The sequence below is a fragment of the Eleutherodactylus coqui genome, chromosome 9, assembly GCF_035609145.1.
Source record: "Eleutherodactylus coqui strain aEleCoq1 chromosome 9, aEleCoq1.hap1, whole genome shotgun sequence".
Taxonomy (NCBI): Eukaryota; Metazoa; Chordata; class Amphibia; order Anura; family Eleutherodactylidae; genus Eleutherodactylus; species Eleutherodactylus coqui.
In genome coordinates, this window is record NC_089845.1 from 146,390,164 (window position 1) to 146,403,090 (window position 12,927).

At 45.4% G+C, this 12,927-nt stretch overlaps 1 protein-coding gene across 1 annotated transcript in view; it reads left to right on the forward strand.

Moving 5' to 3' along the window:
* LOC136578489 (polyamine-modulated factor 1-binding protein 1-like) overlaps nucleotides 1-12,927 on the forward strand; it is a 372,216-nt gene that overhangs the window by 272,066 nt on the left and 87,223 nt on the right. Inside the window, exon 22 of the mRNA XM_066578603.1 lies at nucleotides 12,836-12,910. Within this exon, the coding sequence (XP_066434700.1) occupies nucleotides 12,836-12,910 (75 nt within the window). The remainder of the gene's footprint in view (nucleotides 1-12,835; nucleotides 12,911-12,927) is intronic.

Here is a 12,927-nt window from a genome sequence, read left to right on the forward strand (position 1 = left end):
ATTAGAGATGACCGAGCATACTCACTAAGGACAATTACTAGAGCGAGTATTGCCTTAGCGAGTACCTGCCTGCTCAGAAGAAAAGATTCAGGTGCCGGCGCGGGTGAGCGGTGAGTTGCGGGAGTGAGCAGGGGGAGAGAGGGAGAGAGAGATCTACTCTCCGTTTCCCCCCCGCTCTTCCCCGCCGCTCCCCACCCCTCGCCAACACCCAAACCTTTTCTTCTGAGCACGCAGGTACTCGCTAAGGGCAATGCTCGCTCGAGTAATTGCCCTTAGAGAGTATGCTCGCTCATCTCTAGTCAGGAAACTAATTGGCCATTTCTGTGACTGGGAGCGTCGTTGCAAATTTTTTTGCGTGCGCAAAGAGTACAGTAAAGAAAACTCTTTGTGTGCGTAAATATGCCACAGCCGTTCGGCAAAAAACAAAGTGCTTGCAAACACACAGACGCTCGTCTGAACCTCAGGATCTTCTGCTCCGGATTGGCAGATGTGCAATTCCATCTTCTCTCTCATCGGTTGATTTGTAGCGTTGCAGGTTGCCACCTTATTATGTATCCTTTTCTAAGTGAGTAGCAGCATAATTGTGTGCGTGTTCTGCTGCGCAGACGTACGGCGCTCATAGCGATTGAAGGATTAGATTTTAATGAACAGAATTATTAGAGTCTTATGATTAATATAACTGATTGCTGCGGTTTCTTTACACTTGTTAAGAAGACGTTTAACATTTAGTAGAAAAGGGAATGAAGAGGAAAAGAAGAAACAAAAACCTCCATCCTTCAAAAATGACGATGCTTAAAGGGATTCTATAAGGTTTTAACTTGCAATCTACCTAATGTTAACCCTTTCCAATCCACTGTCTGACGTCTAAAGACATTCTGATCGAAGGCTTTACAGCTACAATGTCGGAAGACGTCCGGCAGGGTATTCTTACTGTAGATTACTGGTCGCTCTGATGTCGGGGGCTTCTCCAGCATGTCCCATACCGCAGTACTGAATCTAGGCAGCAGATGGCGTCATTGTATAATGGCAGAAAGAGAAAGCCTCCTAGGAAATCCAGAATCCAAAATTGGATTGCAAAGGGTTAAAGGGAACCTGGTAGGTCCTTTGAGCACCAGGAGTTGAGTTTACAGGCTCATAGAACAAGGAGAGTGTGTGTGTGTGGGAGGGGTGGGAATTCTTTTTATACTTACTTGCCTTCCCATTCCTTCACTATCTGTCTGGTAAGTTGCCGTTCGGTCAGTGCATTGGACTCTGCACGCACATACAGAACAGAATATGCAGTGAAAGTCTAATAGATGTGGATCCTGCCTCAGAATCTTTAGAAGGTACTGAAACAACCGAGTGGGCTGTTTTACCCTTTTTCTGTAACTCCCATAGAAGTTAACGAGAGTCACGGAAACGATGCAGCACAGTTAGCTACTCAGTGTCCGCATCTCACTGGTTTTGAAAACAGCAGGGCTCATAAATATGGGATTAAAGTCTATAATGGGAACACCCCTATAACGCTTGAATCTGATTTATTGTTATGGACAGCATTGACACTTGTTTACTACATACAAATCATCAGTTATAAGCCATAACAGCCTTATATAAAAGGCTACCCAAAAAGAACACCATTACCCATCAACTCCTAGTAGTATGCAAAAATCAATGTGCACTTAAAACTACTTATTAAATACTTTGAATAATAGAACAAATGTTAGACTTTTTTGTCCTGCAAGAGTTCTGACTCTTCGATAATTTTGTTTTCTGTCAAGTGAATAGGGCATGAGCTTGAGGCCGCATCCACACGGGTGATTTTCCCGCACGATTTTGTAGCGTTGCGACAGTGCCACAAAACACATGTATGAAGCCCATGCTGTCCTATGATTTCGTCCACACCAGCAATGTTTTGTAACCTTCTACATTGTGTGACTACAAAATCGCGGCATGCTCTTCAGGCCTCGATCACATGAGAGACTGCATCGCGGCAAGAAAATCGCAGCGATATCGCATCGCTGGTCCGTGCAATGTCGCTGCGGTTTCTCGCAGTCATACTGCGACTTCGTACCGCTACATGCGAGAATTTCTGAAAATAAGTCGTACATCACCTAGAAGCGCTGTCCAGGGTCTCGCTGCATCTTCTTCTTGGTCCCCGGTAGTCTTCCTACTTCATCTCTTCTGGCCAGGGGTGGAAAAATCCCTGCTTTCTGGAAGTGCTGGCTGTGACTAACTGACGCTTAGCCAATCACAGGCAGCGCTTGATGAATGGCTGTGATTGGTCGACTTTGTAGCACCACATGCAAGGATGAAATATAAGTCCTACCCCCAAATTAAGCCATAGCTGCAGAAAAAAAAAGTATACATTACCTTAGAAGCGCTGTCCAGGGCTCCGCTGCAGCTGCTTCCCGGTCCCCGGCACGGTTTTTCAACTCTTCTGGCTGGGGATTGAAAAACCCCCGCCTTCTGGAAGCGCCAGCTTTGATTAACTGACGCTTAGCCAATCACAGGCAGCGCTCGATGAATGGCTGTGATTGGTTCATCAAGCGCTATCAATCACAGCCAGCACTTCCAGGAGGCGGGGATTTTTCAATCCCCGGCCAGAAGATGAGGAAGAGAAACAATGCCGGGACCTGAGGAGAAGCTGCAGCGGCGTCTGACAGCGCGTCTAAGGTGATGTATGTGTATTTTTTATTTTCTCCTGCAGCTGGGGCTTAGATTATAGCTTTCACAGTAGGATTTCCTACTGTCAAAGTTGCATTACACCCCACGGAAATCACTCCATAGGGAAACATGGGCTACAAAGCATCATGACTCGCGGGCATATCGCCGGACCTGTGAGGTGTGTTCTCTCTCTCTCTCTCTGGACGTGCGCACGCTGGCACGGCACAGCAGGAAGTGGTAATGTGGGAAAGGGTGGTACTCGCTCGAGTAACGAGCACCATCGAGTATGCTAATACTCGAATGAGCATGTTCGTTCAACTCTAATCGCATCGCACGAACTTGTGATTTTCATGCTATGCGATTCTAACATTAGAAAGTCCTATAAACCTTCTCGCTACAAAATCGTGTGAAGCAGTGACATGATGCAACATGATGAAAAAAGCATAACTGACGCTACAAAATCACGTGTACATAGCCGCGATATTGCTGTCGCCCGTGTAGATGCAGCCTCCGAGGCCTCTTTCACACGGGCTACAAAATCTCGCTATAAAATGCATGTATGTGAAGCCCATGGTTTCCAATGGGTTCATGCATATGAGAGATGGTTCGTAGCCTGAAAGAACACATTGGAAACCATAAGCTTCAGGCCACGTCTTCACGGGCGACACGGCACTGCCACAAGAAAAACTCAGTGATATCGCATCGCTGGTCCGTGCAATATTGCTGTGGTTTCTTGCGGTGGTACCGCAATTTTATAGCACTACAAAGTCGAGCAACTTTGTAGCACCACATGCAAGGATTTTCAGGGGGGGGGGGGGCGGGTCTTGAAATATACGTCCTACCCCCAAATTAAGCCATAGCTGCAGAAAAAAAAGTTTACATTACCTTAGAAGCGCTGTCCAGGGCTCCGATGCAGCTGCTTCTCGGTCTCCGCCACTGTTTTTTAACTGTTCTGGCGGGGGATTGAAAAAAACCCCGCCTTCTGGAAGCGCCAGCTTTGATTGGCTGATGCTTAGCTAATCAGAGCCAGCACTCGATGAATGGCTGTGATTAGTTCATCGAGCACTGGCAGTGATTGGCTAAGCATCAGCCGATCAGAGGCAGCGCTGCTAGGAGGCGAAGGACAACGAAGGTCAGCATAGTTAAAGCAATGGCATTCCCTATAATAACCTATGGATGGGAGAGCTGGACCATAAGGAAGGTTGAGCGAAGGAAAATAGACGCTTTTGAACTGTGGTGTTGGAGGAAAATTCTGAGAGTGCCTTGGACCGCAAGAAGATCAAACCGGTCCATACTGCAGGAAATAAAGCCAGACTGCTCACTGGAGTGAATGATAGTAAAGGCAAAACTGAAGTACTTTGGCCACATAATGAGAAAACCGGATACCTTGGAGAAGATGCTGATGTTGGGGAAAGTGGAAGGCAAAAAGAAGAGGGGCCGACCAAGGGCAAGATGAATGGATGATGTCCTTCAGATGACTGGATGGACCTTGGTGGAGTTGGGGGTGGTGACAGGAAGCTCTGGCGTGGGCTGGTCCATGAGGTCACGAAGAGTAAGAAGCAACTGAACGAATAAACAATATGTTGGAAAAACCTGCTGTGAACATTCCCTAAAGCAGGGGTGTCAAACTCCTTTTCACTGAGGGCCACATCAGCCTTATGGTTGTCTTTATGGGGCAGATTGTATAGTAAGGGCTATTTACATGAGCGTATTTGCAATGTGCAAATGCGTAAAAAAATACGCGGCATGACCTATTTTGGTGCATATTACGCACTACAACAGGCCATTGAAGTGAATGGGCAAGCGCAAATACACAGCAGATATGCAGGAAACCTGCGTTTTCACTGTGTATTTGCGCACCATTTCAATGAGCTTTTCTGCATTCTCTTTTATGTGTGCAAATACGTAGTAAACCGCGCACGTAAGTGATTTTTGGTCATGCAAATACACCAAAATACACTTACACCCATGTGACCAAGCCCTAATAGTGACAGTGACCCCCATAATGACCCCAGTAGTAATAATGAACCTCACAGTGACCATAGTAGTAACAGTGCCCCCATAATAGCTCTGTAGTAATAATGACCCCCTATAGTGGACCCAGTAGTAATAGTGCTCCCAGTAGTGATAGTGACCCCCATAGTGCTCCTAGTAGTAATACTGACCCCCATAGTGGCCTCTGTAGTAACAGTGACCCCCCATAGTAGTCCCAGTAATAATACTGACCCCCATAGTGGCCCCAGTAGTAATAGAGGCCACCATAGTGGCTCCGATAGTAAGAGTGACTCCTATAGTAATCTCAGGGATGCTGCCTGGCTAGAAACCAATATCACTTTCCCTGTTGGCCTCTGGCCAGGCAGCATTCCTACAGGCATTACACTCACCCTGCCTGTCGGTTAAAGGGGTTGTCTCGCGGCAAACCTCAAAATTTTACCTTACCCCATTCCCCCTGTCACTCCCCTGGCATAAAATAGCAAATTAAAGCGGTTTTTAAACCGCTTGCTACTCACCGATCCGACGAAATAAGGACTTTAAAAAATCTTCTCCCTAAGATGGCCGCCGGTCCTTTCCCAGGGATGCACTGCGGTTTTCTCCCATGGTGCACCGCGGGTCTTCTCCCATGGTGCACCATGGGCTCTGTGCGTTCCATTGCCGATTCCAGCCTCCTGATTGGCTGGAATCGGCACACGGGGCGGAGCTACGATGACGATGCGGTGACCAGCTCTCCGGCATGAGCGGCCCCATTCACCAGGCAGAAGACCGCACAGCGCAAGCGCGTCTAAAAAAGCAAGAAGCCAGCGAAATTAGACGGAGCCATGGCGACGGGGACGCTAGCAATGGAGCAGGTAAGTGAATAACTTCTGTATGGCTCATATTTAATGCACGATGTATATTACAAAGTGCATTAATATGGCCATACAGAAGTGTATAACCCCACTTGCTGCCGCGAGACAACCCCTTTAAGCGATGTCGGCGGCAGACGTTAGATGTCACAGATTCTGCACTGCACCACTGGACTAAAGCTGCAGGCGGAGTGTGTAGAATTCCTTTAAAGGGTTTATCCAGGCAGTGCCCACTGTCCGTACCGGGCTACACACACTTCTGCTCCGACCCCTGTGTAGTGGCCGGCGCTTCTCATTGCACTCTTCCACTCCCACCTCGATGTATCCCAGTGGGTGCTGCGTCGATAAACCTTTTAAGGTTTAACGCACGGCCGGTGGGCTACATAAAATGAGGCGGCAGGCCATGTTCAACCTGCAGGCCCTTGTGTTTGACATGTTTGCCCTAAAGGAAAGCTGATGGACCCCATTATAAGTAGGTACATGAGATCTGTCAAAATTCCTTGGCATCTGTTTGAAAACAGATCTATCACGTCTTCCATAGGTTCATTATGCACAGAAGACAAGAGCAAAGTAGGACATTAACTGGTCTTCTACGTTCCTGGACGTTTCTCGTTTACGTTTCGGCCCTCAGTTTCTTTGAAACCTTAACAGAAATTCCCATTTTTCATATTAGTAGAAATAAGGTATTCTCCCTGATTCTGCTCTCTTCATCGATGGCTGCCATTCGAAGACTCGTAATTTTATGAAGATGAACTCTGTTTTACGGTTCCATCATCTTTTTTTTTCTCCGTAAGGGGATTTTTTTTCTTCCCTTTTGATTCGAGACAGCTCTTTTCTTTTCATTTTATCCACCCACAATTGTCTATTAACGTCAAACTGTTGTCAAGAAAACAGTGTCAAAACGGGCTGAATTTTTAATTTTCTCATTCTTCTTTGTTGATATTTCAGTTCGGAGTCAAATTAGAGCCGGTGCAGTCAAAGCTATGACAGGAAGTCTAATCAGCTGCCGGCTTTCCCTGCCTCTCAAAACACACAGGACAGCTGTTTGCAGTTCATCCCATACGTCAAGATGACAAGAGTATCTCATGATGGCATTATGCGATATACCGTTAGGGGGTGGCGGCCTTTCTTTCAGAGGGCCATTATTATCATTTTTAATGCCTAAGTGGAAAATATCAAATAATCAGAGGCTTTTAAAGACATTTGGCCATTTTATGTTTAATTTTTAATAATATTCCGATTCCATGTGCAAGTCATTGGAGAGAATATGTTTTTTATCTGAAAAGACGAGAAATTCATAAGTCTACAGAAGCAGTAAGTGAAAACATACAGCGAGCAGTAGATCTAATCAGCGGGTCTTTTTGCAAGCCATTGAACTTGATACTATTATTTTACTTGGTTCGTTAATGGAGTATTGGTTAGTAGGTCTTATATTACATAAAACCCTTTAAGATGTAACGTCGTTATCGGAATATACTTCCGAACATATAAGAGTGGCTGTGTGATTACATTTTGTTTGAGCAAGGCCAGGGCTTTACAATAATGGAACACAAAGCTGCGATAGGAAGGGGTTATACCTTGTTCTCATCACCACTCCTTATGTATGTGCTATATAAGTGTCAGCGAGCAGGTGTGGATCCACCTTGTCACCCACCGGTTTGGCTTTGGGCTATCTGAGGCGGCTGACCTGGGAAGCCCCACTTTGTACGCTTGACTCCACCAAGTGGGATCCTGTCTTTGTTGCAAGGTCCCCAAGCTGTTACACAGATAGTCCCAATAAGGTGGCTGCATTGGGCCGGGGCGAGATACCTGTAGGAATAGGAGCATAATGGAGGAGCAGGCTGAAGTCAGGGCTGACAGCACCAGTGTATCAACGAGGTCCAAGCTGAAGGTCAACGATCTCCTACTCTCTTTATACCTTCTCTAGAAATACTACTCCAAATGGTCAGGCGGGATGGAGGCATACGGGGTTTGGAGATCAACAATCACTCACTCAAAACTAGAACTTTCGCAGACGACATCCTTTTCATTTTATCTAATCCAGAACAAAGCCTTGGAAAGGGTAATAACATTCTAAAATGATGTGGCACATTGTCAAACTTTAAGATAAACTTTTCCAAATCTACAATACGCAATATTACTTTTCCCTTAGACGTTGCAAATGAACTGAAATCTAAATCACAATATGATGGGGCAGACTCATACTGAATATCACAAGAAACCTAGATGACCTATATGGCAAAAATGTCGCTCCTCTACTAAAGGAAATTGCTTCCCTATTAAATGCATACAACTTACAAGTCAGGTAGGTAGCAAGCAGGATACGTCCTCTATAGTTGATTGGCGGGGCTCAGGATCCCCAGGATCAGTGCAGCGGGGTTGGATGTCCACACCGGTGGTCAGACATGGAAGCGTGATAGAAGTGAACATCCTGCCCCACTACACTGGCATCGGGCTGGAGGATCAGCGGGGCTCCCGAGAGGTGGACCCCTGATGATCAGTTGTCCTGTGTATTGGCTATCGGGTGTTTATTCCCCGAATACTGTACCACTTTGTAAAACAGACACAAATAGGGCTCATATAAATTTAAAGCACCCTGCTAAGAGCCTCCTGTACGTTTGCGCATATTTAGGGCCCCTTAAGTGCGGTTAGTGCCTTAATGTTCCGGATATCAGCTTATTCCACCTAGCAGACTACGAATTTTAAATGCTTCAGTTTCTGCCTCCAGAAACAGATTGAGCAGGGGCACTGAAAAGGCGAGGGCAGCTGCTGCAGAACAGCTTGACGTTGCTATATGTGTAGATAAAAGTCTCAAGGTGCTCTGTAGTAGCTGTCAGCTGCACTAGACCCTCTCGGCCACCCTGCTCAATGGATTTCTGGAGGCAGAAAGCATTTTAAAACCTTAAATCCCCTTCCCCCATAGATTTGACATTTTGCAGCCCAAGTGCTGTACAAAACGGCACAGTGTAAGTAAGTGAACTTGTGTAATGTCAGGACTGTGTAATCTGGGGCAGCAAGGGAGACTTTAGGCAGCACTTCCTCCATCCCCAGCGGTGCTGTAAGTGACCTCGTGCAGTCAGCTCTCTGATTGGTGGAGCAGCCCTTGCTGACCGCTACTTCACCAATCAGTACTGAGCTCAGCCCACAGACTATATATTGTTCTGAAGTGGTCTACCAAGGGTCGCCCTGCCCACCAGGTGAACCAGTAGAGGCAAAAACATCAGGAAAGTGGCGGCCACAGCGTAGGACACATCTGCATAGAGGGAAGGGTTGAGTATGGACTGGGACAGTGGGAAGCCCTTAAAATGTACTGGGAGATTGTGCCCCCATGCCGAGTCCTCCCCTAACCACAGATAATAATCTTTATTTGTATAGCGCCAACTTATTCCGCAGCGCTTTCAAGCAGGGAGAACACAAACAATACAAAAATTACATGTGGTAAGTATACAATCAGTTTGAAACAAACGGGGTGGGGGTGATACAGGAGGTACAAGGGGGGGGGGTAAATAAGGCATTGCGGGAACACAGGCAGTACGGGAATTACATGTGGAAATCCGTTATTAAGGGAAGCGGGGTCGAAGGTGTGGGGAGCCATGGAGGGGGTCGGGGAACTAGGTCAGGAGATTTGGTATGCCTCCCTGAAGAGGTGCGTTTTTAAGGCGCATCTGAAGTTTCGTGCATCAGGAATTATCAGAATCCTTGGGGTAGAGCTTTCCAGAAGATGGATGCGGCTCTGGTGAAGTCCTGAAGGCAAGCATGTGAGGTTCGCTTTAGAGGGGTGTTTTAGTCTGAGCGTGTTATCAGATCGGAGTGTGTGGGTTGGGTGGTGTGCGGTGGCAATGTATAATGGCAGTGCTGGACCCCGTCACATGACAGACACCCATAGACCGTATTGACTATAATGGGGTCCATCATTCAAAATTGATGGAAGAGTGTTTTGGGTTTTTTTCTATTGTTGTCTTGCTTGTCGCCCATTTATGTTCTGTGGAAGTTCTATTAATTGGACAAAGTTTGGATTGTTGCATCAAATAGTTTCCCTTCTGTATAGGCTGACATCAGCAATTTTGTATCTGAAGGAATGGAAATGATGTTGCTCCATAACCCTCAGTAACTTTCACTTCACCACAGTTTTTGCCTCGGGGTGGATTGTAAGTAAATTTAGCTCTGCATACATAAAGGATACATTTCAAATATTATTAGAAATTGCCTCGGCTGTAAATGCTGTTTAACTGTTTGAAGATTTTTACTTTTTCCGTTTTACCATTTCATTGCGTTTTCGACTTCTATATACATTAGATAGATTTCAGTAAAATGTGTACTAGCGGGGTCGGTGGGATTGGGACTCCAGGATTAATGACACAAACTAGTTACTATTCAGAGTCTCCAGGATGTAGAAATAGAACATTTTTGTTGCAGTGCCTAAATTTTGGAAACTGTCAGCCTGTGTTAATGTAATCCAGGAGCTGTTATCTTGGGGAAAGTGCTACTTGAATGTCTGTGTGTTTAACATGTGCACATCCATACAAGGAGCATATGAGCATGCTGCATGCATATCCACTTCAAGAGACTCAACATCTAATACATAGCACTGTCTCGGAGGTCTCTGCCTTCAGGCACCTCATTGACACAGAGGCTATATTAGAAAGTATTAGCATTTACATATTGCAAGAAATGAGCCCAACTACTAGTGATACAACACAGATTGGCCAAATTTCAGTGGCACTGTGATGTGATCAACTGGAGCCACATATCATTGGAAAAGGCCACACTTTTGATACAAGGACAGGTTATTATATCGGTTTTCAGCAGGGTACAGACACTGTGGGGGATTTTAACACACTGTTTGCATAGAAAAGATACAAATTTTGGTGCACACCATAATTTTTGCCTTTTCTCAACATTTTTGAATGGAGGTGGGGCTTAGCTGGAGGGGAAGGGACTCCCATAGCCCATCAGATTTACTATAACTTGCATTAGAAATTGGCATAAATTAAAGAGAAAATTTATAGCAGCTGTCAGGCAGGTGGATATGGATCCGCATTGCCACATACCGCTTTGGCTATGGGCTATCTGAGGTGGCAGCACCTGGGAAACCCTGGTTTTTATGCTTGACCGCTCCAAATGGGAGAACAACTTTGCTGCAGGAGCCCCAAGCCATTACACATACAGATGGGCCCACTAATGTGGCTGCTCACTGTCCATAGCATACATTGGTAGTCTAAGACACTACATGCTACTTGGACTGGTCTTGTGGACAGCAATGGTCAATCAAAGCAGGTGTAGTGTCTTACACTAATGATGCATGCTAATGCACAGTATACAGCAGGCAGTCAGAGAAGCTGGTGCAGTCATCTTCATTTTCTCCAAGACTGGAGAATCGCTTTAAAGCTTTGTTCACATGAGCGCTGTTCTAGCCCAGTATAGATGTACGAAAAAAATCGTGCCTATACTGTGCTAAAAATTGTGTGAACGGGCAGCTGCTCACTGGTGCAGCTGCACTTAAAAAAGCACTGTAGCTCCAGGAGGAGAGAGAGAAGAAGCCCTGCAGGGCTTTGGGATTTCCCCATAGCAGGGAGAGAGAGTGGGGCTATGTGGAAATAATTGCATAGACCCGCTCTGTCTCTCCCTGCTATAGGTTAATCCCCCATAGCTCCACTCTCTCCCTTTGCTATGGGGAATTAACCCATTGCTCACTCTGTCTCTCCCTGCTATGAAGATCCTCGAGGGATATCCCCATAGCACAGATAGAAGGGGCAGGGTTAGAGAGAGGGGCAAGGCTATAGGGCTTCTCACAGAGACTCCCCATAGTGAATATAGAGAGGGTGGCTAGAGGGCAGATCCCTCTAGCCCCATCCCTTCTCCACGCTCTCGGGGAAGCCCTGTAACCCCGCCCCCTTTCTCTTCCCGCTTTGGGGAAATCTCTTAGGGGGAGAGAGGTGGAGGGAGTCCATGCATATTGAGGGCTACTGTAAGTAGTCCTCTGTTCATTTGCTACTACTGATAAAAGGTAAGTTTCTCAAAACCTACTGCACAGATACACACATATCACTGCAATCAGTGTGATAGGCACTATATAATGGTGCTCTCAGATGGGGGTGCAAAAAGATGGTGACATCTTTTAATGGTGAGTCTCTTTAATTCCTTCCCGCTATAGGACATACAGTTACATCCTGCGGGGTCAGGATATGTAAAAAGCGAGATCGCGGGGTGACCTCTCTTCATACAGCTCGGGTGCCAGCTGTTTATTACAGCTGACACATCTGCGGGCAACAGCTGCAATCAGTCGCGCAACTGAACGGCACTATTAACCCTTTAAATGCTGCTGTCAATGTAGTTTTTTAGTCACCCCGCCTCCCAGAAAAAATGCAATCAAAAAGTTATATGTATTCCAAAATGACACAAACGTAAACTACAGGACGTCTCGCAAGAAATGAGCCCTCTTACAGCTATGTCGATCTAAAAAAGTTATTGCACTCGGAAGATGGCGGCAGAAAATAATTTTTTAAAATGAAATGTCTTTGAAAGAAAAGTAGTACACCAATAAATATATATATATATATACACACACACACATTTGGTATCGTCGTAATCGTACTGACCCATGGAATAAAGTTATCATGTCGTTTTTGTTGCAGTTTGTGCGCTGTAAGATGGCGGAATACCGTTTTTGTTTTTCATTTTACTCCACTTTTTAAAAAAGTTTTTCAGTACATTATATGGTACATTAAATAGCACCATTGAAAAATACAACTCGTCCCGCAGAAAACAAGCCGTCATACAGCGACGTCGATGGATAAATTAGGGGTTACAATTTTTTAAAAAGGGAGAGGACAAAACGAAAATGGGAAAAAAAAGTCCACATCCTTAAGGGGGTAATACTTTGGGCATAAAATGTACATAGCTTTGCTTTCAGAATTCTTTATTCCCACTAAATAAAGTTGCCAAGATACTGACACCATATTACAAATGCTGTCTCTGAGTTTTTTTGTTTTTTGTTGTTTTATTTTGAACCTCCATGTGATTTATTGTAACTTTTTATTGCAGTTTTGGCAACTACACATTGTGCTCTTCTCACTGGTTCCACGGAACCGCGCTCAGCGCTTTTCTATCCAGCTAGATAGACATGTGGAACGGAGACCAAAGAGGTCTCTTGTCTCACACATAGAATGCTATGGTACCCTCCCTGCATAGAAGACAGAAACCCAAAACACAACCAGCACTAGAGAGAAAACGTGACAAAACCCTAACGTGTATAAGAATCGCTGTACTGTTTTACCTTCTCACCCAGTTAAATTCATAATAAATATATAGTTTCAGAATGCTAACTTATTCCTTATATTTTTGAACAGACTTGCCAATGAAAACCTCGGCGAGAAGATTCGTGAGCAAAACCAACTCCTGGGGCACCTGACCGAGGAAAGGGAGTACGTATTTTCCTAGT